The sequence below is a fragment of the Strix aluco genome, chromosome 2 (assembly GCF_031877795.1).
Source record: "Strix aluco isolate bStrAlu1 chromosome 2, bStrAlu1.hap1, whole genome shotgun sequence".
Lineage (NCBI taxonomy): Eukaryota > Metazoa > Chordata > Aves > Strigiformes > Strigidae > Strix > Strix aluco.
The window spans coordinates 45,446,911-45,470,729 of NC_133932.1; the positions used below are offsets into that span (position 1 = coordinate 45,446,911).

Here is a 23,819-nt window from a genome sequence, read left to right on the forward strand (position 1 = left end):
GTGTTTTAAATCTCTAAATGTATAGAGCCAGATTCTGCATCTTTGGTAGTGGGTCAGGCAGTTTCTGAAGGAAGAAAATACATAATGTAAATAAAAGTGCTGGAGTGAACCCTGAATCTTTACTGCATAACTACTTTCTAAAACTGGCCAACTAATTTGTAAAACTCAGAAGCAATCCTTATGAACTAATAGAAACATTCTTGGAGAATTTACTAACACGTGTCCAATCCTTCTCCTCGCTTTAGGAGCATAATGCAATAGTACATGAGGAAAACTTCCTCTCCTCGCTTTCTTACCCTGAAGCAGCTGCAAGCTCATGGTTTAAACTCTTTGAATTAATTCATACAGCTGCCAGGCACACCTCATTTTTCCAGACTTATGAAGGTCAAAGGCTTTTTATTTTCTCTCCTTATATGTTAAATTTAAACTAAGATTCCTTGGGTTCTTCCAGCCCTCGCTCCCCAGCAGAAGATCGTGAAGTCCATAAAAATTCAAATTCCCATCTTTCCATCTAGTTATAATTCTTCAATGTACAGCAGCAAAGACAAAAATATATTCTAGAGGACAACGTATGGGTCCAGAGCATTTTTTTCCTTCTACATCCATCCATAATAACAACCAGGACTATTTTCCATGCAAAAATGGCTGGCCATTTTTCAGAATAGTCTGTGAGTTGACTGGCTACTGATTCCTAGCTGGATGTGATGCAACCTACATTAAACATCTGAATTTTTCATGTCATTTTTCCCCTTGACATTTATGTCATCACACATGCATTGTTATTCAGTAGATTACTCTAAATATTTTGCTTAGACTGCACCCCATCGACTTTGTTTTGCAGAACCATTAAATACATTATTAAGAATAGTTTTTAATTCAAGAAAGAAACTGCATGCATATTTAAGCAGCTTTTTTACCTAAGTATAGCCTTTCTAGCAATATATGGTTATAACAATTTATCTTCAGCGTGTCCTAATTGTTTTTCATTCTCTTAAAAACTATGGTTGGAAACAGCCATCACAATGTATATTAGATGTCTCTGTTAATAACTCTTATATCATTGTTCTCAGTGTAATATATGCAATACGTTAAAATTCTACTCTTTCTCAGTATTTTAGGAATTCTGAAAAGATTTCATATAAATCCAAAAATTAGGACACTCAAGGGAGGTATTGGTTTTGTGTTGTCTGAGGTTTTTTTTAAAACAGATTTGCCTACCATTATGTTTTATAAAATTCAGGGTTTTCGTTGCTGTTTGTGTTATGTCGATGTTGCAGATTAACCTCAGCCGGCAACTAAGCACCACACAGACACTTGCTCACTCCATCCCCCATTCCCAGTGGGATGGGGGAGAGAATCAAAAAGAAAAAAAAGGTACAATTCATGGGTTGGATAAAGACAGTTTAATAGGTAAAGCAAAAGCTATGCACACAAGCAAAGCAAAACAAGGAATTCATTCACCACTTCCTATCGGCAGGCAGGTGTTCAGCCATCTCCAAAAAAAGCCAGGCTCCATCACACGTAATGGTGACTTGGGAAGACAAACACCATCGCTTCAAACATCCTCCCCTTCCTTCTTCTTCCCCCAGCTTTATATGCTGAGCATGATGTCATATGGTATGGGATACCCCTTTGGTCAGTTGGGATCAGCTGTCCCAGCTGTGCCCCCTCCCAACTTCTTGTGCACCCCCAGCCTGTTTGCTGGTGGGGTGAGAGGCAGAAAAGGCCTTAACGCTGTGCAAGCACTGCTCAGCAATAGCTAAAACCTCCCTGTGTTATCAACACTGTTTTCAGCACAAATCCGAAACATAGCCCCATGCTAGCTAATATGAAGAAAATTAACTCTATCCCAGCTAAAACCAGCACAGTGGATTCTTTCAGTGTGGATTCTGATTGGTGCTGTAGGATGTACATACTTAAATCTGGTTTGTATAATGGGATGAATAATCTTTATGTAGATTAATATTACATTGAGACACTTTTTTGTTTGTTTTTGCTTTTTAATACAAAGTGTGTGGCGTAGGCATTTAGGCAGTAGTTGTCAAGTGTGAATATTTAACCTAAAGAGCTGCTTAGTTAAAGAGAGCTTAGTTAAAGAGCAGCTGAGCCAACAGCCTGAATTTCTGCTGATTTGAGTAGTTGTTTTTTCATTCCATATGCAGGATGAGCAAGGATGTACAGTTATCTTTCAGAAAGCTAACAGCATTGACAGAAGTACTAAAGATAGAATATAACAGTGGATTTTAAAATATATGTGTTTTGTCAAGTCAAAACCAGTTGTTGACTCTGAGGCACATTTTTTATGCTTGTAGACTTTTTACAATGCAAATATTCTCTGCTTATGTAGATTCAGATCAAGGCAGCCATTGCTCTACTCTGGCTTGTTAACAGAGAATGTGCTTAAAGATGCAGAAGGAAATTTCACACAATTGTGAAAATGTGTAACTATGGCTTGATTTTATCAATTAAATCAGTGAGGATGCTTTGTTTTAATTAATTTGAATGCAGATACTCTGCGTGCTCAATGCACTCTAAAATAACAAGATGCTACTACTCTTTCAGTTTCTGATGATTATTCTCTGTTTTATTTTTTTATTGTCCCCAAAATGCATGGGGAAAAGAAGACATAATGATCTAGTGACTTCATTAAGCCCAGCAGTTAAGAATTATTCAATTGTGCTATACATAATATTTTCTTCTTTTTTCAACTATTTGTCTTTCAACCACAGCTGATGTCCATTCCCCTGCTTTGTCACCTCATGACTGATCCCAACTCTGCTGTCATTTATGCTGTAATATTGGAGGGAACGTGGAAAACTTGTTTCCTCTCTCTACCAAATATAAAGATTGCCAACACCATTCCACAAAGTCCTTTCTTTATAATTTCTCTAGCCCTTTTCTGATTTCCTGATGTCAGAAAATGGCCATTTTTTGAATGAGAGCATACTTTGCAATACCTGCCAAGAAACTCTTTTGATTTCCATTTACATTAGAGTGTTTGCTTTTCTTTACACTGCTTCGAGAGTTATTATAATGGATCGGAAATCAATCTGCACCATTTTGCCATTGGAGATCATGAGTCCAAGATTTTTCAATGCAATTCCATATAATATTTGTGATAGCATGAGAGAAAGCAGTGAAAATGCTGGCCAAGATTGCCAGAGAAAATTTTACTGAGTAGTCATTCCTCAGAAAAAGAGTTGTTAGGGGGTGTTTAGTTAAACACTTGTCATACACAACACAATATTCTATATTAGATCTAGAGAAAGAAGTATTTTCAGATGGACAATTTTCAAGCCAATAGATGACAGAGATCATCACAGATCTCTGCCAACATGATATCCCTTGTCTCACTCAGCAGTTACAGCATCTTTTTTTAGTCCAGTGTATCAGAGGTGGATGTATTCTATACAATATTGTTATAGAAAGAAAAAAATCATTACATATGCAAAAGCAATGATAACAATATCCCTTTCCACAGTAGTTTGTATAGTACAAAAAAACTATCTCGCTGCAGTAATGTGATGTGGTTGGGTATAATTTCTTACTACATTGCTACTTAAAATCTGGAGTTGCACACAATTCAATTATTAATTTGTGTAACAGAAATAGATGTTGAACATTTTCTTTGCTTCATTGTTTATATTTCTGTAAGATGGTACTTTCTTTAAACCAAAAAAACAACTATTGAGTTCATCAGATTTCTAAGCCTGCTTTTCTAATGCGAATCTAGTCACTGAACGTTGGTTTTCACACATAAGTGGTGATGAAGTTATGACTGGTGTTTTAGCTAGCCTAACACACATATGACAGAGGGATTCATGTAAATTGCTTGTGATTATTAGATCTATACAATTCAGAATGAATTTGTTGTTGTGAAGATGAAGATTGAAAATTTCATTTTAAGTGATCACATTATATCCATTACACTTCCTGCTTTTGGTTCTAGTGATAAATTTTTGCTTTCTGTCCTAAACTACAGTGAAAGGCTTTAGAAACTGCTTTGAGCATTTTATCAGCACAAATATGTCAGTACAGACAATTTCTGCCAGCTATAAAAACATTAAGTGCCTTGGTATCATTTTTTTATAAAAGCATAAACGTATTTTTATGCAAAGAGTGTGTGTTTATATTAACTTGCTAGCAAAGTAGCTAAACTTCTTCAGAACTTTTGAAAAAATTATGGAATGATATCTTCTGTAACAAACCCATATTTCTTGCTTCTGTTTTGTCCTTGTCTTCTGCTATTACACTAATCAGTAAATACTTGTTGTTGGTTTCTCTTGACTTTAAGCAGTAGAAGTATGAATTCTATGCTTGTCTACTCACCTGACTTCTAAAGAATGAATGCAAGGGTGGCCCTTGCAGGAAAGATAAATCAACAGTAATGCACTTTTTTTTTGTTTTTAAGAAGTTCTTATTTTTCATGAGACTTCTGAGCTTTTTCTGAGATTTCTAGAATGGTTTTCACAAAAAGGGTGTCTATGGATTGCTCAAGCCTAGCATTACATGTAGTGTAAAGGGCTGGTTTTCTTTTTTATATCATGTTTTCCATAGATTCTCTGCAATGTCAGCATGTAACTTGCTGCTTTTTTGATGGTATATTTTTACTAGCTGCTGTGGGAAATAAATTTCTCTCTCATTTCCAAGAGAAAATACTTAAATAGAAAACAATAAACTAAAAATGGAAAATCAGAGTATTTATTGAAAAACATGTATAACAGCACTCTACAGGTATAATTTAAGTATTGTCACTATTCAGAATACTTGGTAGGAGTTTTGAATTCTTGTGTAAAATATCTAATATGACATTTTTTTATTTCCCTCAATCTTAACTGATCTTGGTCAATTAACTGATTTTATACTAATAAGTACTTTCACATATTAGCCATTGGATTTTTTTGTTTTATAAAAAGCTGGATTTTTATACAAGATAATGGCATTCTATTTATTCCTTTGTAGAACTGTCTGAGAAGATGCTATTTGCATTTCTCTTAAAATTTGGGTTTTGATCAGTTTTTAGAAACTGTCGAAGAAAAGACCTTTAGCACCTCGCGGATGGGATCTGAAATGGATATTGAAAACTACCAAACTGCTTTAGAAGAAGTACTCACATGGCTTCTTTCTGCTGAAGATGCATTACAAGCACAAGGAGATATATCCAATGATGTAGAAGTTGTTAAAGAACAATTTCACACCCACGAGGTATATGTTTATACTAATCCTTCAGTACCCATTTATCTACTTGTATCCCATAATAAGGTCAAAGCCAAAGATACTTCAAGTTTATTCCTTTTTCTTGTTTTTTAATTTTGAATTGGAGAATTTAAAGGTAGTATAGGAGACTGTACCCTAGAATCATAGAACCAATTAGGTTGGAAAGGACTAAGATCATTGAGTCCAACCATAAACCCAACACTAAACCATGTTCCTAAGCACCAGGTCTACTTGTCTCTTAAATACCTCCAGGGGTGGTGACTCCACCGCTTCCCTGGGAAGCCTGTTCCAATGTTTCATAACACTTTTGGTGAAAAAATTTTTCCTAATATCCAATCAAAACCTTCCCTTGTGCAATTTGAGGATGGTTCCTCTTGTCCTATCACTTGTTACTACACAACACCCACCTCATTACAGGTAGTTATAGAGAGCGATAAGGTCATCCCTCAGTCTCCTCTTCTCCATACTAAACAAATTTTTGCCCTATGAAAAAAGTGAAAGCATTTATTTCAGGTTTGTGTTTACAAGGTTTGGGGAGGGCTTGAAAAAATAAAAAGCAAAGCCAAAAATCATGTTTGGAAAATGGTGGAATTGAAAATATTTCTCCAAAGTCTGTTCTTTCCTTCCAAAGAATCAAACTTAAAACTGGATTTTATTTTTATTGTCAGGGTTTTATGATGGAGTTAACAGCTCACCAAGGGCGTGTTGGAAATGTTTTGCAAGTTGGAAGTCAACTTCTAACAATTGGAAAACTTTCAGATGACGAAGAGAATGAAATCCAAGAACAAATGAATCTACTTAATTCTCGATGGGAAAGTCTCAGAGTAGCAAGTATGGAAAAACAAAGCAAGTAAGTAGTATGTCAGGTAAAATAATATACACGGAGTTTGACTTAAACAATCCTGAATGTGACTAACAGTTGGGGTTTTCTTTCACTTCACTGTGAAACAAAACTCCATCTTAGATCTTTTTTAACCTGAAATTTGATATGTAGTGACTTTGAAGCTTGCATGTTGTTTTAAGACTGGAAGCCAGACAAATCAGCAGCTATCAACAACTTGGATGCTAATAGCCAAAATTTATATAACCTATCTCACTTTTTTTTTTAATTGCTTTAACAAGTATCACACTATCGTGGTTTGAGCTCAGGGAAAAACTGAGCACCTCACAGCCACTCACTCTCCTCTTTGCCTCAGCGCTGAGAAGGAGTAAATAAAGCAAAAGGCTCAAGAATTGAGATAAGGACAGGGAGGGATGACTCATCCATTATGGTCATGGGCAACAGACAGACTTGTTAGGGGAAGAAAAAGAACATAAATTCAATTCAGATACTAACACCGCCACCACTTAACAGACAGACTAGAACAGTGAGAAACGTTACCACATCTGAAAAACTCCTTCCCCCCCACCCCTCCCTTCTTCCCAGGCTCAGCTTTGCTCCTGATATCTCTACCTCCTCCCCTTGTCAGCAGTGCAGGGGGCAGAGAATGGGGGGTACAGTCAGTTCTGCCACTTCTTACACCTTGGGCATGGGGGGGAACTTCCGGCATTCCACCTCTGTTCCAGTGTGGTTCTCCTCCACAAACTTTCTCTGATGTGAATCCTTCCCACAGGCTGCAACATTTCCCTAGCTGCTCTGGCATGGGTCACCCCAACATGCTGCAGTCCTCCCAGTGCCAAACAGAGGCTGCTTCTTCCCACAGGTTCCTGGACTTCTTCAAACTCATGTGACTGGGTCGTACTTTGTTATGAGAAATTTTGTATGCCTACTGGCCTTTCTGTAAAGAGGAACAATGGTGAAATTTACCAACTATCATAACAAGTCAAATTCCGTGGAAATTTTAAAATTAATTGAATGTCATTAGGAGCTTCTTTATAGCCAAGCAGTATTAATTACTGAAGAATATAGATGTTTTCTACAGTAAAACCAAATAAATGCAGTGGCAAACAACCTGAATCTGAGATCCCTGGTGGCTTTTTAGGGACTTTAAACAAGGCAGACTTAATTAAAATCTTTCTGCTGAAGTCTTAATTTTTCTCTCATAAAATCCCAATGAATGTATATGAAGTGAGAAGCTCTTTTGTCTGTTCCTTCAGTACAGCTGAAATGTGACTCCTTTTGTGAATGTGATTTTAATAAAAGATGAGTATCTCTAGTAGTCAGACCAATGGTCTATCCCAGCATCCTGAGAGTAACAGAACAAGAAAAGATAAACTTTATGGGAGATACGTGATCTCCTGAGCCAGCATCTTCTCATCTCTTTTTGCCATTGGTAGAGATCAAATATTGGGCTGCATGGGCCCATTGCTATGGAGACCAAATATTGGGCTGTATGGGTCATTGCTCTGACCTAATACTGCATGTCTTATGTTATGAAGTTCTCCATAGAGAACTTTATTTGATATCTCCTTGGACCTGTTAGCATCCATGGCATCCTTTGGCAGTGAATTCCACAGGCCTCTTACCCAGTATGAGTGCTACATTTTTGATGAATGGCTTCTTTTTCTTTGCCACTGGTAGCATAAGTGATTCCCTCTAGGTACAATGTTAGAAGGTCAACAGTGTATATCTTTCCTTACTCTCTCCATAAATATATATCTTTGGTTATTTGTCTTGCTCTTCTTTGAGCTTTTTCCAGTTCTACATTATCTTTTTGGAGTTGAGGGGACCAGAACTGCCCAAAATATTAAAGGTCAAACTGTGATTTTCAACAATTGCACAACACTGCTCTCTTTTTCTGCAATATGTTCTTAGTAATTCCAAACTTTTATTTTCTTTTCAGCTTGCTACTGAGTATAGAGATTGTTTTCTTTATTCTTTCTTTGACAGTCTATAAAATTGTTGATGAGTTTCAGGTGCTTCAAACTAAATTCCTCCAGCTTTATTATTTTCTTGGAGAGAAGACTCTACAATACTTTACTGTAGGCAGTTTTTATTTGCCATATTTATTTTCAGTTAAATCAACGCATGCAAGTAGCAACCACACCTTTATGAATGGTACTGTACCTACTAAAATGTCCTTTGACATCAATTGTTAAAGTTGTATCCCAGATGCAGCTATAGGTCATTGCTTGGGGAATTGAATGATCTAGTATCTTCTGAAGCATGTCATATTTGGGTAATAAGAAATCAGTAGGAGACATAAAGTGGTAAGGGCTTCACAGAGAATGTTGTGCTGCTATCAACTGTCTCTTGCCGAGGCGATCAGCTCCGGTGCAGGCCCATTCTGCAGTGGAGCAGAGGATCATGGTGTGAGCAGGGCAGGGTTCCTGAGCTGGGGAAGCCCCATGAGAGCGAGGAGACCTGACAGGAGCTGACAGCTCTCATGAGATCGAGCAGCTGATGAGCCATGGGAGGGGTGAGGAGTAATGGCAGCTGCCCCCCGCTCCCACAAAAAGGCCGCCCCAGGGAGCACCAGTGACCAGGAGCACTGCAACCAGGATGGGCAAACAGGTGTGACACCTCATCCAGGAGGTGGTGTGGCAGTTTGTATGGGAGGGTGCCTCTTGAAGGAGGGACATTCCACTGGCCAAGTGGAGAGACTTGAAGTTCACATAACCCAGCAACGGGGCACCGTTCTGTGACCACCTGTACAGGCCAAGGGCATTCATCCTACCTGACCCTCAAGGCAGGATGGTGGGCGCTCATCTGACAGCAAAGGCTGCAGGCTGGCTGGTCTGTACCGTCTACCCCAGTGGTGGCCGATGCCTCCACTCAGGCAGAGCTGCTGAAGGGAGAGACTGCAGTGCAGACCTCAGACCACAGCAAGTGCCTGGACCTTTCTCCTGGGGCAGAGTCAGGCATCAGACCTGCCTGTGAAAGGTGCACCCAGGTGGAGGAGCTCCTGCAGCAGGTGGCTGAGCTGCAGGTGGCGGTGAGAAGGCAGCAAAACATCAGGGAGGTTGAGAAGGAGTTAAGATAGCTGGTTCCAAGCACGGTCTGCAGTGGGCCCACAGCTAAACAGCCAAAAAATCTTCCACTGGCATGAATGAAAAAGAGGGGAGCCAATAATGCGGAAGAATGAAAGCTTGCAACAGCAAGGACCTGCAGGAGGAAGAGACTTCCCCCGAAGCCTGAGGTGCCCTTGCAGAACTTCTTCACCTCTCTGCACACTGAAGATGAAAGACCCATTGCATCAGGAGAGACACTTGAGCTGAGTAAGACCCCCGTATAACAACCAGCACAACTAAGAAAAGGTGATGGTTGATAGTAGTAGGCCACTCACTTCTGAGAGGTACGTAGGCACCCATCTGCCAACCTGATGCACTCTCTAGAGATGTGTGCTGCTTACCAGGGCTCGTATCAGGGATGACACTGAGAGACTACCAAGCCTCATACAGTCTGTTATCTGCTGCTGTATTTTCACATGGGCACCAGTGATACAGCCAGGAGCAGTCTGAGGAGTATCAAGAAGGATTACAGAGCCCTGGGAGTGGTGTTAAGGAACTGCAGGGTGCAGGTAATTTTTTCATCAATCTTCCTGGTCAAAGGGAAGGGATTTGGAACAGCCAGTTAAATCTGGCAAATCAACAAATGGTTATGGGACTGGTGCCACGGCCAAGGCTTTGGCTACTTAGACCATGGGACTCACTTTGAGAAACCTGGTCTACTGGGGACTGATGGGTCCATCTGTCAGAGAAGGGGAAGAGCGTCTTTGCTTATAGGCTTGCCAAGCTTTTGAAGAGGGCTTTAAACTAAAGTTGCCAGGGGAGGGGAACCTCAATCCATCCCACTCTTACCAGTTTGATTCCAGTGCCAGCAATAGATGCCCAGAGCCTGGAGAGGGATCACAGGTCATCAGGAGAGCACCTGAAGAGCAGCACAAAGGAGTTCCAGCCAGTAGGTCAGCTTCATTGGGGGCCCAACTTAAATGCCTCAAAGCAAACACACACAGCATGGGGAATAAAGAAGAGGAGCCAGAGATGTGTGCATGCCTGCAGGGCTACAGTCTTATTGGCATCACAGAGACATGGTGGGATGGCTCCTATGAGTGGAGTGTTGGAATGGAAAGATATAGTCTCCTTAGGAAGGACAGGCAGGAGAGGTGAGAAGGGGGTGTCACCCTCTATGTCAATGACCATCTGGAGTACATGGAGGTCTGACTCTGGATGGATAAGAAACCAAGTGAGAGTTTATGGGTCAGGATTAAAGGGAAGGCAGGGACAGGAGATGTTATAGTGGGGATCTGCTACAGGCTACCTGACCAGGAAGACCAAGTGGATGAGGCCCTCTATAGACAGATAGGAGTAGCTTCACGTTCACAAGCCCTGGTCTTCATGGGGGACTTCAGCCACTGTTCAGCTTCCTGTTGGAGGGACAACACAGTGGGACACGAGCGATCTAGGAGGTTCCTGTAATACATTGATGATAGCTTCCTTCTCCAAGTGATAGAGGACCCAGTGAGGAGAGGTGCTGTGCTGGACCTTGTTTTCACCAACAAGGAGGAGCTGGTGGGGAATGTGATGCTCAAGGGCAGGTTTGGCTGCAGTGACCATGAAATGGTGGAGTTCAGGATCCTTAGGACAGTGAAGAGGGCACAAGGCAAACTCACAACACTGGACTTCAGGAGAGCAGATTTTTGCCTCTTCAGGGATTTGCTTGGGATATGTAGCATGGGATAAAGCCCAGAGGGAAGAGGGGCCCAAGAAAGCTGATTAATATTCAAGGATCACCTCCAAGCTCGGTAGTGATGCATCCCAACAAAGAGGAAGTCAAGCAAAAATGCCAGGAGGACTGCATGGATGAACAAGGAGCCCCTGGGCAAGTTCAAACACAAAAAGGAAGCCTACAGAGGGTGGAAGCAAGGACAGGTAACCTGGGAGGGATACAGAGAAACTGTCCAAGCAGCCAGGGTTCAGGTTAGGAAGACCAAATCCCAGATAGAATTAAGTCTGGCCAGGGATGTTAAGGGCAACAAGAAAAGCTTCTGTAGGTACATCAGTGATAAAAGGAAGACTAGGGAAAATGTGAGTCCTCTCTGGAAAGAAACAGGAGGCCTGCTTACCTGCCATATAGAGAAGGCTGAGGTACTCAAAGACTTTTTTGCCTCAGTCTTCACCAGTGAGTGCTCCAGCCACACCACACAATACACAGAAGGCAAAGGTGGGGACTGGGAAAGGAGGAACCCGCTGTAGAAGATCAGGTTCGAGACCATCTAAGGAACCTGAAGGTGCACAAGTCCATGGGACCTGATGAGATGCATCTGCGGGTCCTGAGGGAACTGGCAGATGAAGTGTCTAAGCCACTATCTATCACATTTTCAAAGTCGTGACAGTCCAGTGAAGTTACTGTAACTGGAAGAGGAGAAACATAATCCCCATTTTTAAAAAGGGAAAAAAAGAATACCCAGGGAACTACAGGCCAGTCAGTCTCACCTCTGTGCCTGGCAAAATCATGGAGCAGATCCTCCTGGAAACTATGCTAGGGCACAGGGAAAACAAGGAGGTGATTCATGACAGCCAACATGGCTTTGCTAAGGGCAAATTATGCTTGACAAATTTAGTGGCCTTCTATGACAGGTTACAGTGTTGGTGGATAAGGGAAGAGCAACTGACATAATTTACCAGGACTTGTGCAAAGCATTTGACACTGTCCTGAGTGACATCTTCATCTCTAGATTATAGAGACATGTATTTGATGGATGAACTGCTTGGTGGATAAGGAACTGGCTGGATGGTCACACTCAAAGAGTTGCAGTCAACAACTTGATGTCCAAGCAGAGAACAGTGATGAGTGGTGTTCCTTAAGGGTCGGAATTAGGACCGGTGCCATTTAGCATCTTTATTGAGTGCACTCTCAGCAAGTTTGCTGACAACACCAAGCTGTGTGGTGCTGTTGGCACACGGGAGGGAAGGGATATCATCCAGAGGGACCCTGACAAGCTTGAGAGGTGGGCCCGTGCAAACCTCATGAAGTTCAACAAGGCCAAGCACAAGGTCCTGCACATGGGTTGGGGCAATCCCATGCACAAATACAGGCTGGGTGATGAGTGGATTGAGAGCAGCCCTGTGGAGAAGGACTTGGGAGTAGTAGTGGATGGAAAACTGACTATGAGTCAGCAATGTGTGCTCACAGCCCAGAAAGCCACCCATATCGTGGGCTGCCTCAAAATAAGTGTGGCCAGCAGGTCAAGCAAGGTGATTCTTCCCCCCTATTCCACTTTCATGAGACCACACCTGGAGTACTGTGTCCAGCTCTGGGGCCCCCAGCATAACAAAGACATGGACCTGTTGAAGCAGGTCCAGAGGAGACTACGAAGATGATCAGGGGGCTGGAGCACCTCCTTTATGAGGACAGGCTGAGAGAGTTGGGGTTGTTCAGCCTGGAGAAGAGAAGGCTCTGGGGAGACCTTAATAGCAGCCTTCCAGTACTTAAAGGCGGCCTACAGGAAAGATGGGGAGGGACTCTTTATCAGGGGGTGTAGGGATAGGATGACGGGTAATGGTTTTAAACTGAAAGAGGGTAGATTTAGATTAGATATGGGGAAGAAATTCTTTACTGTGAGAGTGGTGAGGCACTGGAACAAGTTGCCCAGAGAAGCTGTGGATGCCCCCTCTCTGGGAGTGTTCAAGGCCAGGTTGGATGGGGCTTTGTGGAAGGTGTCCCTTGCCCCTGGTAGTGGGGTTGGAACTAGGTGATCTTTAAGGTCCCTTCCAGCCCAAACCATTCTATGATTCTATTTAATTTCTTATACAAAATATTCTGTGATAAATTAAATCAAATTTGGGTTAAGGCAAGAAGAAATTTCTCAGGAGTGATGTACATAAATATGTCTAATTTTGAGCTATTGGGTCAAACCCCTGTGTTTCAAACACTAGCTGGAGGATTATGAACAGCTTTCATATCACAATGTAATGTTTTTCTGGGTGGTTATACACAATTTATACTCTCAGGATCTATCTTCTACTTCAGTTTAAAGCATAATCTTCTGAGCATATTGCTGTAATCTAGCCTTTAAGGCGGCAGTGACATGTTTACCCAAACAGAGATGGTTTTAGTGAAGATGAGAACAGCAAGGCTATCTATCTTCTGTTGTAATGATAATAAGAAGTGTAACAAAAGGTAGCACACTTTACAGCACAGGGGAAACAAAAGCTAGCAATCAACAAAGAGAGGAGAAAGACATACTGATAAAGGATACTATAAAAGTGAAACGGTTTTATGGAAAGTGATTTAGGAGGTCAGAATATCAGAAGAAGCTTGAAACGTAGCAATGCCTTTGTGTAAAAGCAGCCCAAATTGGGTTTCCCATGTATTCACTATGTATTGCAAGTATTTGACTCTTCTGGCAAGCAATACATTAACATGCTGAAGGAAAACAGCCTGTTTTTTCATTTCTTCCTCCTGCCCTTCCCTAAATAGGATTCTCTGTAGTAAAGCATTTCAGAGTTATAAATATACCACTGGAGAGGAAATTTTAATGCAATTTACCACTTTATGGAGAATTCCACAACTATTAAAACGCATTCAATTCAATGAAAAAGTATTTTGTATTTGAAATTTATTAGGGCCATACCATTGACAAAGATTATGATAATCTCCTGAGGTATATAGATAAGTGCTAAAACCCCTATCAGATGTTTATAGAAGTAGTTTGAAAATCATAAAGTACCTGGAGAATGAGAAGAAACAAGAAACATTCTTTAGCTTAGAATCAACTGTGATTAAATTATCTGCTGTGACTATTTAATTTTCAAGTTTATGTTTCTTGCTTCAGTATGTAAATATTCTATATAATAAGTATTTCATCATATCTTGGTTTTCTTAAATTCTCTTTAACAGGTTTTCTATACCATTTATTTCATTTATTGCTAAAAAGATATCACTAGGATGAAGCATTGTATTTAATATTTATAATAACTTAGTGTAGAACATCAAATAAGACAATAAAATACACACTGTAAAGTGAAGAAGGACTGATTTAGATCTGAGATAGTTCATCCCTTGTGAGCCATGGATTATAATAAGCAGGGTGTCAGCTGCCTGTACTCAATCCGTAAAGAAAGAGATTAGAGTGGAAAAGATACTACATGTATCTCCTGGTCATTTTGATCAGTAATTAACACATCAGTTTCAGTGAAACAACCTGAAATCATAGTGCATCACAAAGATACATGACACTCAGTTCTTACAAAAAAATCTTGAGAGAGGTAATTCAGAAAAACACTACTGTTTGATATCTACAATGTAGAGATTCAGATTAATGGAGCCCTTCCCATTTCTTGAAAGATTTTTTTTTTTAAATTCAGTATCTCGTATTCTCTTGAAGTTTCAGTTCCTGCTTATAGTTGTTACTGTGGTTTGTTTTCTTTGGTCATTTACTTCCAAGAGCTTCCAACTGGAGCCTTTAAAAATTATTACTGTTTCTGGAAAGTAACATAGCTTCACAGAGCTCCAAGTGCAACACCCGATACTATCCCAGTGCCGTCTGGGACCAGTGAGGTACCGTTCAAGAAGCAGGTGAAACTAAAACCTTATTTCGAAAGAAACGTCCAATTGTTTAAAATTTGTTTGCAAATTTTAAAGTCTTTATTGCCATAAAGTTGTCTCATCTTGGTGTTTGCCTGCAGTTTCTCCTTTTTTCTGTATCCGCTGCTCTGCATTAGAAGGTATGCTTCATGTCCACATGCTCCTCAGGATTCCTTTGATCATCGCTTGCACTCTGTTTCACAGACTGCCTTTCACATGTTCTCGCTTTACCACTCCTGTTTCAAGACACTCTGGTTGACTCATCTTCCCATAGTTATTACTAAAACTTGATTATTTCCATTTCAGAAGTGCTCAGCCAATTTCTTTTTTTCATCTATCCAGATGCAAGTGATAATCCTGAGATAAATTATTAGTTTTGTTGGCTGCCCTAAAGAAAAAAAAATACAAACAGCTTTTTTTTTCCTAACAGCTGTTTTTATGATTAAAATACCCAAGTCATAGGGTAAAGCTTCATGTTTGGATTTGTGTGGGCATTTAACTTGCGTAACTAGTCACGGGCAAGATGTCTCGCACTTCTCTGGAGCAGTGTGCTCACATCGCACTTCTGCCAGTTTGCAGTTCTGCAGGTGCTGTGGGAGAAAACGTACTTATCTTTTGTTCATTTAAAATATCCTCACGGGAGGAAACGTCAGTGTCAAGTTGGGCAGTTCTAGGTGCTCTTGGTCACAGAGAGACAAAATTTGCAATAGGTTTCGAATTTAGGCTACATTTTCAAGAAGCCAACTGAGAAACAAGTGGAGTAGAGTAGGCTATGCTTTCTTAGTCTTAGCAGTTTTCTCTAGTCTGAAAGTTCAATTCATATTTTCAAATCTCCAAGTTGGGTTCTGAAAGTAGCTGACTAACTTTTTGCTGCAAGAGTTGTGTTTGAGATGCAAGTAACACACTATAATGTACAATGGATTCACCAAGCTCAGTGTGACTGAGGACAGTAACTTTGGTCTGTCAAATCTAAGTTAAAAATTGTATTTTATGTGAAAGGTGGGTAATACAAATAACTACTTGTAATTCCATCACTCAGCAATAGTTTACATGTTATTTTAAAAATACTTTTGGTAAGGTGAAGATTTTGTTTAGGAAAGTTCAGAGAATTTCTAAAGATGACAAGTATAAGTAAAGGATTTGTAATGGATTTCTGGACAGATAATTTTGGAGCTGTCAAAATACTTTGTTTAGGCAAAACTGAAGTATTTCCTGTTTAATTCTTCAGAGCATTCTCCACTGAATAACTGAAAAATTAATAATGTCTTCTCTTCTGTTTAATATCTTAAATTTGAGGCAGCCTGGTAAGTACAGCTGTCTGAGCACTTTTCAGAGTATTTGTAGTAGATATTACAAGCTTTAAGAAACCAGATAGTTGAAATTCTGAAGTTCCAAACAGCTCTAATAGAAGTGCAACTGGAGGCCAAAATTTTAACAGACCATATATTATATGCAGTACTCAGGTTCTAAAAAAAAAGTTTCAAAACATTTTGCCTAATTCAAAACTGTTTCAACAAATTTTCAGTTACCTGTTTGAAAGTATATGGGGTTTTTTTTATTCTATCTTGTGATGTAGCCTTATAAAAATCAGTTAAGCGTATACAATGCAGATATTTCTGCCTGTTGTTTTCTTTCATGTATAAATTGAAATTATTATTTCTTTGTTTTACAGTTTACATAAAATCCTAATGGATCTGCAGAATCAGCAGCTAGCCCAGCTAGCTGACTGGCTGACAAAAACAGAGGAAAGGACAAAGAAAATCGATTTGGAGCCCTTGGGTCCAGATCTAGAGGACCTAAAGCGTCAAGTAGAAGAGCATAAGGTATGCTATGGTATGCTTCCAAAGGCATAAAAACCAAACTGAGGTTTTGACATTTTAAAAGCTCTACTCCTGCCATTAGAACATGGCAAACTAATATGGAATGTTGGTTCAATGTTGAATGTTTTATACAATTAACAAGTTTCCATAGAGCTCCTGATATAAAAAAAACCCAACAACTTCCTTTTTAAATATAAACAATAAACTAAAATATACGAGGCAACTGTAACATTCTTTTGTTACACAGTACAATAAGAACATATCAGATTTTTTAATACATGTGTTTTCTTCTTTTTGCATGTTGTATTTTTTTCCTTGCATGCTGTAGTAACAATGATGCAGTAGTCATAGTTAGACTGCATAATATTGTTAGGACTCCTGGGACTCTGAATATGTAACTGTACAACGCTATAAAATGGACCCTAGTTTCTAACTGTAGAAAGTACTCTTGAGTAATGTATTTAATGAAAAATAAACTAATAAATTGAGTGTAAGAGAGAATTTGACTATTTTTTTTCCACATTCCATGAGGTTAATTCTTTAATTGGAAGAAAAAAAAATTAAAAGAGACTGTATAATTTGTGTAATAGCTTTGTTTCATTTACTGGATTAAATTGTCTGGTTTCATATTAATTTAGATTTTAAAATATATATATGTATCCATGACACATGGTGGTAATGGCAGGGAGACACAGGAAAGTGTAGAAAACACAGATGACTTGTGAGGTCATGGAGATTTACTATGATAACCTGTTACTATTTCTACATCAGTGGTTCAAAGCAGTTCAGATCCATCGTATCTTCAAAGATTTTAACATTTGATGCTTGATGGCCTGTGTCAGTGCTAGTCCAGGTTCTAGAGGGCAGATCATCCCAAAAAACAATCCAAACTGAAACCAGCTTTTACAGTTTCTTTAAAAAGAGGTCAAAAACCGCAAAAGACTGCATAATCCACTTATGTGTTAAAGATTATTTTTCTGCATTCTGATTAAGGAGTGCTACTGAAGAAGAATACAAATTCTATGCCTACTGCTGCTATTTGCCCTGTGAGGAGACAATGCATTTCAGAATGAGGGTTTGCTAGATAAACATATATTCTGACATTAAATTTTCGTTTAAAGAAAAAGACAGCAGGTAATTATGAAATGGTAATTAGAAAAAGAAACCTGAAAGATTTTGAATACATGAGTACTGAGACTGAATAACTTTGTTCCTATTTCTGTGCATTTTGTATTTGAATACTGATGTAAAATATATTCCTTTTATCTATGTATTCTCTTTATGCTGTTTCTTTCTAATATTGAAAAAAATGGGTGTTTAGCTTGTATTTGAATATTCAGAGTGAAGACATGCAGAGATCTATCTCTCCCACATACTAGTTCTTTATTATTGGTGTGATGAGTTAGTCAACATTATTTATTTATGTGTATTACTTTTCAGATCTATTTTCTGTACAAGAGACAATTTAGCTAATGAGGTAGAAAGAAAATGTTTTGGTTTTAACTTCAATTAAAGTTCAATTCATGTATAGTTTGTCTTATAAGTCAAAGAATAAGATGTTTTCCATTCTTTCAAGTATTGTGTGAAAGTTTCAGATAATTTTATTATATATTGTATGCAGCAAAGCTACCTTCTATACCAAGTGTTAAAACAATGGAATTTTAATAGCATAGTTACTGATTTATTATTAAATAAGCAAACAAAAAAACAAATATCAACAGCCCCCCATAATTTTTCTTAGTCTCACATGAATGAACATCTCAGAAACAATGTTGTATAAATTGATGGAAGGAACAAGAAGTTAGAGGATATAAAAGGTAATGATATCTTCAAATTAAACAGAATTCAGGAAAGATGATAGGTTTGGTTTGTTGTCATCCAGTCTCCCTCTCCTCTCTACTTTTATCATTTTGACTTTCTCTCTTCATCTGTTTATTAGTGACTACTTTTCATTATTTATTTCATGTTATTTATCCCCTTTTGACTTACAACTTTCATACATCTGATTTCTTTTATTCTACTATTTCTCAATGATGTCTCAAAATATTGGTCTTAAGTTCTTGTGACTAACACTTCAATTTCTCTGCTGTGTCCTATAACAAAAAAAAAAAAAAAAAAATCGTTAGTAATGTGTATTGGGAATGGCACCCATCACTGACACCAGAGAAAGCACATAGCATTCTTTCCAGCATGCTACTAAATTCAGTAGTATATGAGGTTAATACCTTGATAGTACAGAAAGTTTTCTGAGCAAACTGAAATAGAGGTGAACTCTAGAAGATGTTATGTCATTAACAAGGTACACGGTTCTCGTAAGAAATCTGGCATAGTCAATATATTTTGGAGTAACAGTCAAACATTTCAGTGAAGAACTATGGGTCTTCGCAGCAGTATTTTATTTATTTTGTCTGCTGTTGCAGGTATCCCTTCTTTATAATTTTATAAAGGGAGAAATCTGATTTTCAAGAAAAACCTGAGGGTTATTGAGCTGTCTAAGCAGAATACTATATTAAAATTTTTAAATTAAGCAAATATATGCTTTTAATTGAACTGATTTTTATTATTCCACATCATTACAATGCAATTTATAGTTAGTAGATTTTATAGTTTTATTGACTTTCTAAAAAAGGCTAAGCTGCTTAGTTATTTAGCTTTTGTGGAAGGCTAAGCCTTTTTATTTTTATGACAATGTCAGAAACTATGGAAAATTTTGAGTGTTAGGATTTTTCAGTGCAAAGGTAAACTGAGACACTTCCTAACTGTTAAAATGTCAGAGGTGGATTTGTCTTTGGATACTTGGATGCCCTAGGTAGGTATTTTTATTCACTTTGAAGTAGATTAGGTCAGAGTCACATAAATTGTTATCTGATAGATAGGAATTAAAGGAACTGTGAAGTTTTATGAGTTTCTGTTGTTGCTATATTCATGCATCAACATCTATACCCATCTTACATTTAAGTCCCTGAAAATTTGCTATCTTTGCAAGTTCAGAACTTGTTAGAAACTTCAATTTAAATTATTTGAACAGTGTGTGCTTTAGTCTTGAGACTGTCCTCAGTAAATTCCTGTTTCAACAAGCTTCTGTATACAAACAATTATTGCCAGTGAATTTCATGGTAAAAATAGACACTTGGATTATAAAGAACAGCCCTTTAGCTCAGGACAAATTGAACCTGTCTGGGAATTAGAAAATGACTCAACTTTCTGGTTTCATCAGTTTTCTGACTTCCCAAGTCTTTCATACTGTGTGTGAGACTCCCGCTTCCAAAATGCCCCCTCCTCTCCTGCACTTGAAGAGTATTGCTAACTCTGGTTTTGTTCTAGGATGCCATCTCCCAGATACCCGGTAAATAAAAGTAACCTTCTCCCTGGCTGTAGGCTTACAGAGCAATGTATTTATTATCATATGGCTGAAAGAGGGGACTGAACCTGGGGGAAGCAAGCTGTGTTATAGCATCTGATCCATGAGTGCTCTGCCTCCTCTTCCTTGATCAAGTGTTGGATCATAAAGCGTTGAGAAGTCTGAATTCCAGGGATCGCTCTAACAATTTGGTGTACTTCACAGTCCTTGAGAGCTGATTTATAATCTAGCTCTCTGAAGCTAATGGTAATCACAGTCATGAAAGTCAGAAAAAGGAGGACTCTTATAAATGTATTGGCTCACAGACTATGCCCACAGAGAAATTAAAATTCTGAGATATGTTAGGGTAAGGAATTTTTGCCTGTAGCCACATTATATTTTTTAATTTTCAAATAAAAGTAAGATGTTTTACCAAAGAGGTTTAAAATGCGTGTCCTAATCTTCAGCAGGGGCTTGTTCTTCATACTTAAGTGAATTACTCTACTCGAAAAAGCAGCAGAAAAATTGATATGGTAAAATTCAACATAGTTTGTAATACAGTCAAGGTTTCCATTGTGACAAGGCGTATGTGGTTAGCTATGTTATTTTTCAGACTGTGATTATCATACTATGTATGTACTAATCACTAGAACACACTTTGTTAAAGTATTGAGGACACAATCTAGGACTTTGGTTTCCCACATTCTTCCATTGACTTGAGACTAGCTATAGATACCTAAAAAGTGTCAGGTGAGATGTGGTTCTCGATATTGTGGTTTTTTTCAGGGAAGTGGCATGAGAGGTTCTTTCAAGTTTTTTTTAAGAAACACAACACAGACATAGCAATATAAAACAGTGGTTAACTATTGGGAGTTAAAAATGTACATTTGGTTGTTAATGCACTAATATAAAGCTGGAGATAGGTAACAAAAATTATGAGAAGAAATTGAATGTTGCCTTCTCTGTGGCTTAAAGTTTCAGAACCAACACTTATTTAGCTCCTTCTCTTTTCATCTTTGTCACCTGTCCTCTCGCTGCATCTCAGCAAAGGAAGGCTGTTCAGTGCCTGACAGGAGCTGGGCTGGTTTTGGATTTGTTAACAAACTCTAGCACAGTAGGGATTTCATCTTCTGTGGCAAGGTGGTGTTGGGGAGGGAAGGTAAGAGGAGACACTAAAACCCACCAAAGGAGTGTTACTAAGGTGTTAGAGTACCTCAGATTTTTTTCTGTGATGTAGGTTAAGTGTACAGTGAATATGTTGTAAACCAGCATCTGAAGAGTGAATATGTCTAGACTTCCCACTGCACTTCTCTGTGAAGTGAGGAGGGAGGGAACAGATGATTAGATCTATTAAGTGAAGCCTGGGAAATTAGTGAAAGGTCAGAGAGATGTGAAGAACTGTAGAAATTTAGCAGGGTTAGGAATTATTCAAATAGCAATTTGTGCAGATGTGAGAGAAGTTTCTTCAGTTTTAGCAGTTCACTATTTCTCAGCCAAAGGTTGTCCTCAGTTTTATTGCAGCTTGCAGCTGGAATTGGGTACCAAAGCTAAAAGGTCAAGGAAGTTTTTTCCTCAGCCATTCAGAAATCCTGAAGTGCCTGTGACACTTTGTCTCCTGGTTTCTGCAATAAGTGAAACAAGGATGCTGTATGTGTTTCCTAATCTTGAGTTATCTCCTGAGCAGTTTCATCCTATGTTGTTAATGTTGTAGGAGTGCCAAGCTGAAGATAGTATGCAGTTGTTTAATGAAAAACTATGTAATTTTTAATATTTTTATATCTTTGACAAAATAAAGATATTTTAATATGTTCATATGAAGTTCAAACTCTAATCCAGTGGCTATTTAAAATTTGCAGGCTATTGCTATGTATACGTGCTACATTGATGTCTGTAAGTCAACTACATCAACTCAGCAAATGCTTCTCAAGGCAAATTTTCAGTCTGCAGTATTGTATCAGGAGTTAGAACTTGTGAGTAACTGGAAGCTATTTTTGTGAAAGGAATGGAAATCTGCCCAATATGCCTATGTTAGCATATATATTGTAAAGTAACAAAATAAGTTTAAATTAGTTTAGTACTGACAGCGGTAGGTTCTCATAGTTGGTTACTTATGCAGGTTAGTCAGTGGGACTCCAAACACACAGCATATTCTTGATTTGGAACACATTTTCTAACACATATGCTTTAATTATAGGCATTTCAAGAAGATTTGGAACAGGAACAAGTCAAGGTGAATTCTCTAACCCATATGGTAGTGGTGGTGGATGAAAACAGTGGAGACAGAGCTACTGCTGCACTGGAAGAGCAGCTTCAGGTAACATCTAAACTTCTACATCTCAGAGAAAAAGGTCTCAGTGGCATTAAGCATTAATGAGGTTGAAGATCAGCTAGTAGTAGCACTTGGTGCTATCTCAGGAGATATTTCTGAGGATGATCTTAAATAGTTTTGTAGAACGTGACTTTTGTATAGATGGATAAATGCATGTATTTTGGAGAAAAAACAAATATCTGAGAGCAACTTTCATTTTGTTTTGTGATTCCTTCAGTATCAACTTGGTTTATCTGTCCAAGGACAGCTGTTTGTCTTATTCTTAACTGTATTTCATTACTCCTGACAGAAGTAACATGATTCTTTATTGTAATTAAGAAGAAGGATTTTGCATGTAAGAATCTACACAGCTCAGCAGAGTGTGTGTTATTGAGAATGGCGGATTTTTCTTCTGACAGGAAACTTCTTCTATATGTAGTATATTTTGGTGTTACAGTAACATAGTGTCATTATCCACTGGCAAGTGCTTAAAGGCACATTCATTTTAAGTAATGACCAGTATGTGTGTCTTTTAATGCTGGCCCTGCAAAATTGAAATAGGACTTTTTAAAAATTAACAAAACCGAATAGTGAATGTGTACAGGATCATATTTTTGTAGACAAATAGTGGTTATCAAGAAATATTAAGAACATGCTGTTTTTTCTAAAACACTTTTTTGGGGAATGTTATCATTTCTTTCCTGTTAGTTTCTCATTGGAAATGAAGGGAATCACCTCAGTCTGTGCTTAGTTTCATTTCTCTGTTTCAGTGTATATCCACTTCAGTATATGTGTTTTTCACAATGGTTTATCATTTAGGATTCTCATGACAAGGCTTTCTAGAGTACTAGAATTGGGAGAAGTTAACAGCAACAGCCTTGCAATCCAAACCTGTCCTGAGTTGCATTTTGATCCAAAGCCTAAACAATCAACAGACAAAAACTTCCATATATTCTATTTTCTAAATACAGTTGAGTATTCTTAAAAGAATGACACATTGGAGATACATTTGTGAAAAAGCTAGCAGCCAAGATGTTCTAAAAATTTGAACAAATACTAGCTTTTATTATAAGAAAACTTAGTATTTCACACACATCTTTAAGAAGTTGTTTTTACTATATAATTTATATTGCAGTGCTCTTACTGTAACTTCTGAATGAACTTAAATGGATAATTAGTGTTGAGATACATTGAAGGATACTGCTGTGTGGGTCGTCAGATCTCCAAGGTCACTGCTGAAGTATGGCAGTACTAAAGCCAAGATACCTTTTATTTTTTTCTTTCAGAAAGGAGAAAGTTCTTTTCTTTCATTTTGCTTCATTACCCAGGAAAATAAAAAGGTTTCTGATTTTTGAATCATTAAAGCCCAATGTTTCTCTAGAGAAGCTATCAATACATTTTGCTGGAAGGTATAGCTGTGTCACAGAGAGATATCTGTGTGCTATCTTGATTCAAGCTAATTTGGGTAGCAATACCAGTAAATCAGTAATTAGTCTGGAATTTAGTGTAGGTAGTACATGTTTAGCTAAGATGCTGAGCACTGCCACTTCAAAAATAAGTCTGTTTTCTTTACTGCAACTTCTTAGTCACCCAGGAAGCACAATCCATGCGAGGTAACAATGCAGTCTTTACTGATCTGTCAAATATTACTACCTTTTAGATTCA

At 38.3% G+C, this 23,819-nt stretch overlaps 1 protein-coding gene across 8 annotated transcripts in view; it reads left to right on the plus strand.

The window, feature by feature from the left end:
* The window catches only part of DMD (dystrophin), a 1,148,563-nt gene that overhangs the window by 317,519 nt on the left and 807,225 nt on the right, over window positions 1-23,819 (plus strand). For all 8 annotated transcript variants that reach the window (XM_074814589.1, XM_074814586.1, XM_074814591.1 and 5 more), the window contains 4 exons: window positions 5,017-5,205; window positions 5,886-6,067; window positions 16,359-16,509; window positions 22,041-22,160. In XM_074814589.1, coding sequence (XP_074670690.1) covers window positions 5,017-5,205; window positions 5,886-6,067; window positions 16,359-16,509; window positions 22,041-22,160 — 642 coding nt within the window. The remainder of the gene's footprint in view (window positions 1-5,016; window positions 5,206-5,885; window positions 6,068-16,358; window positions 16,510-22,040; window positions 22,161-23,819) is intronic.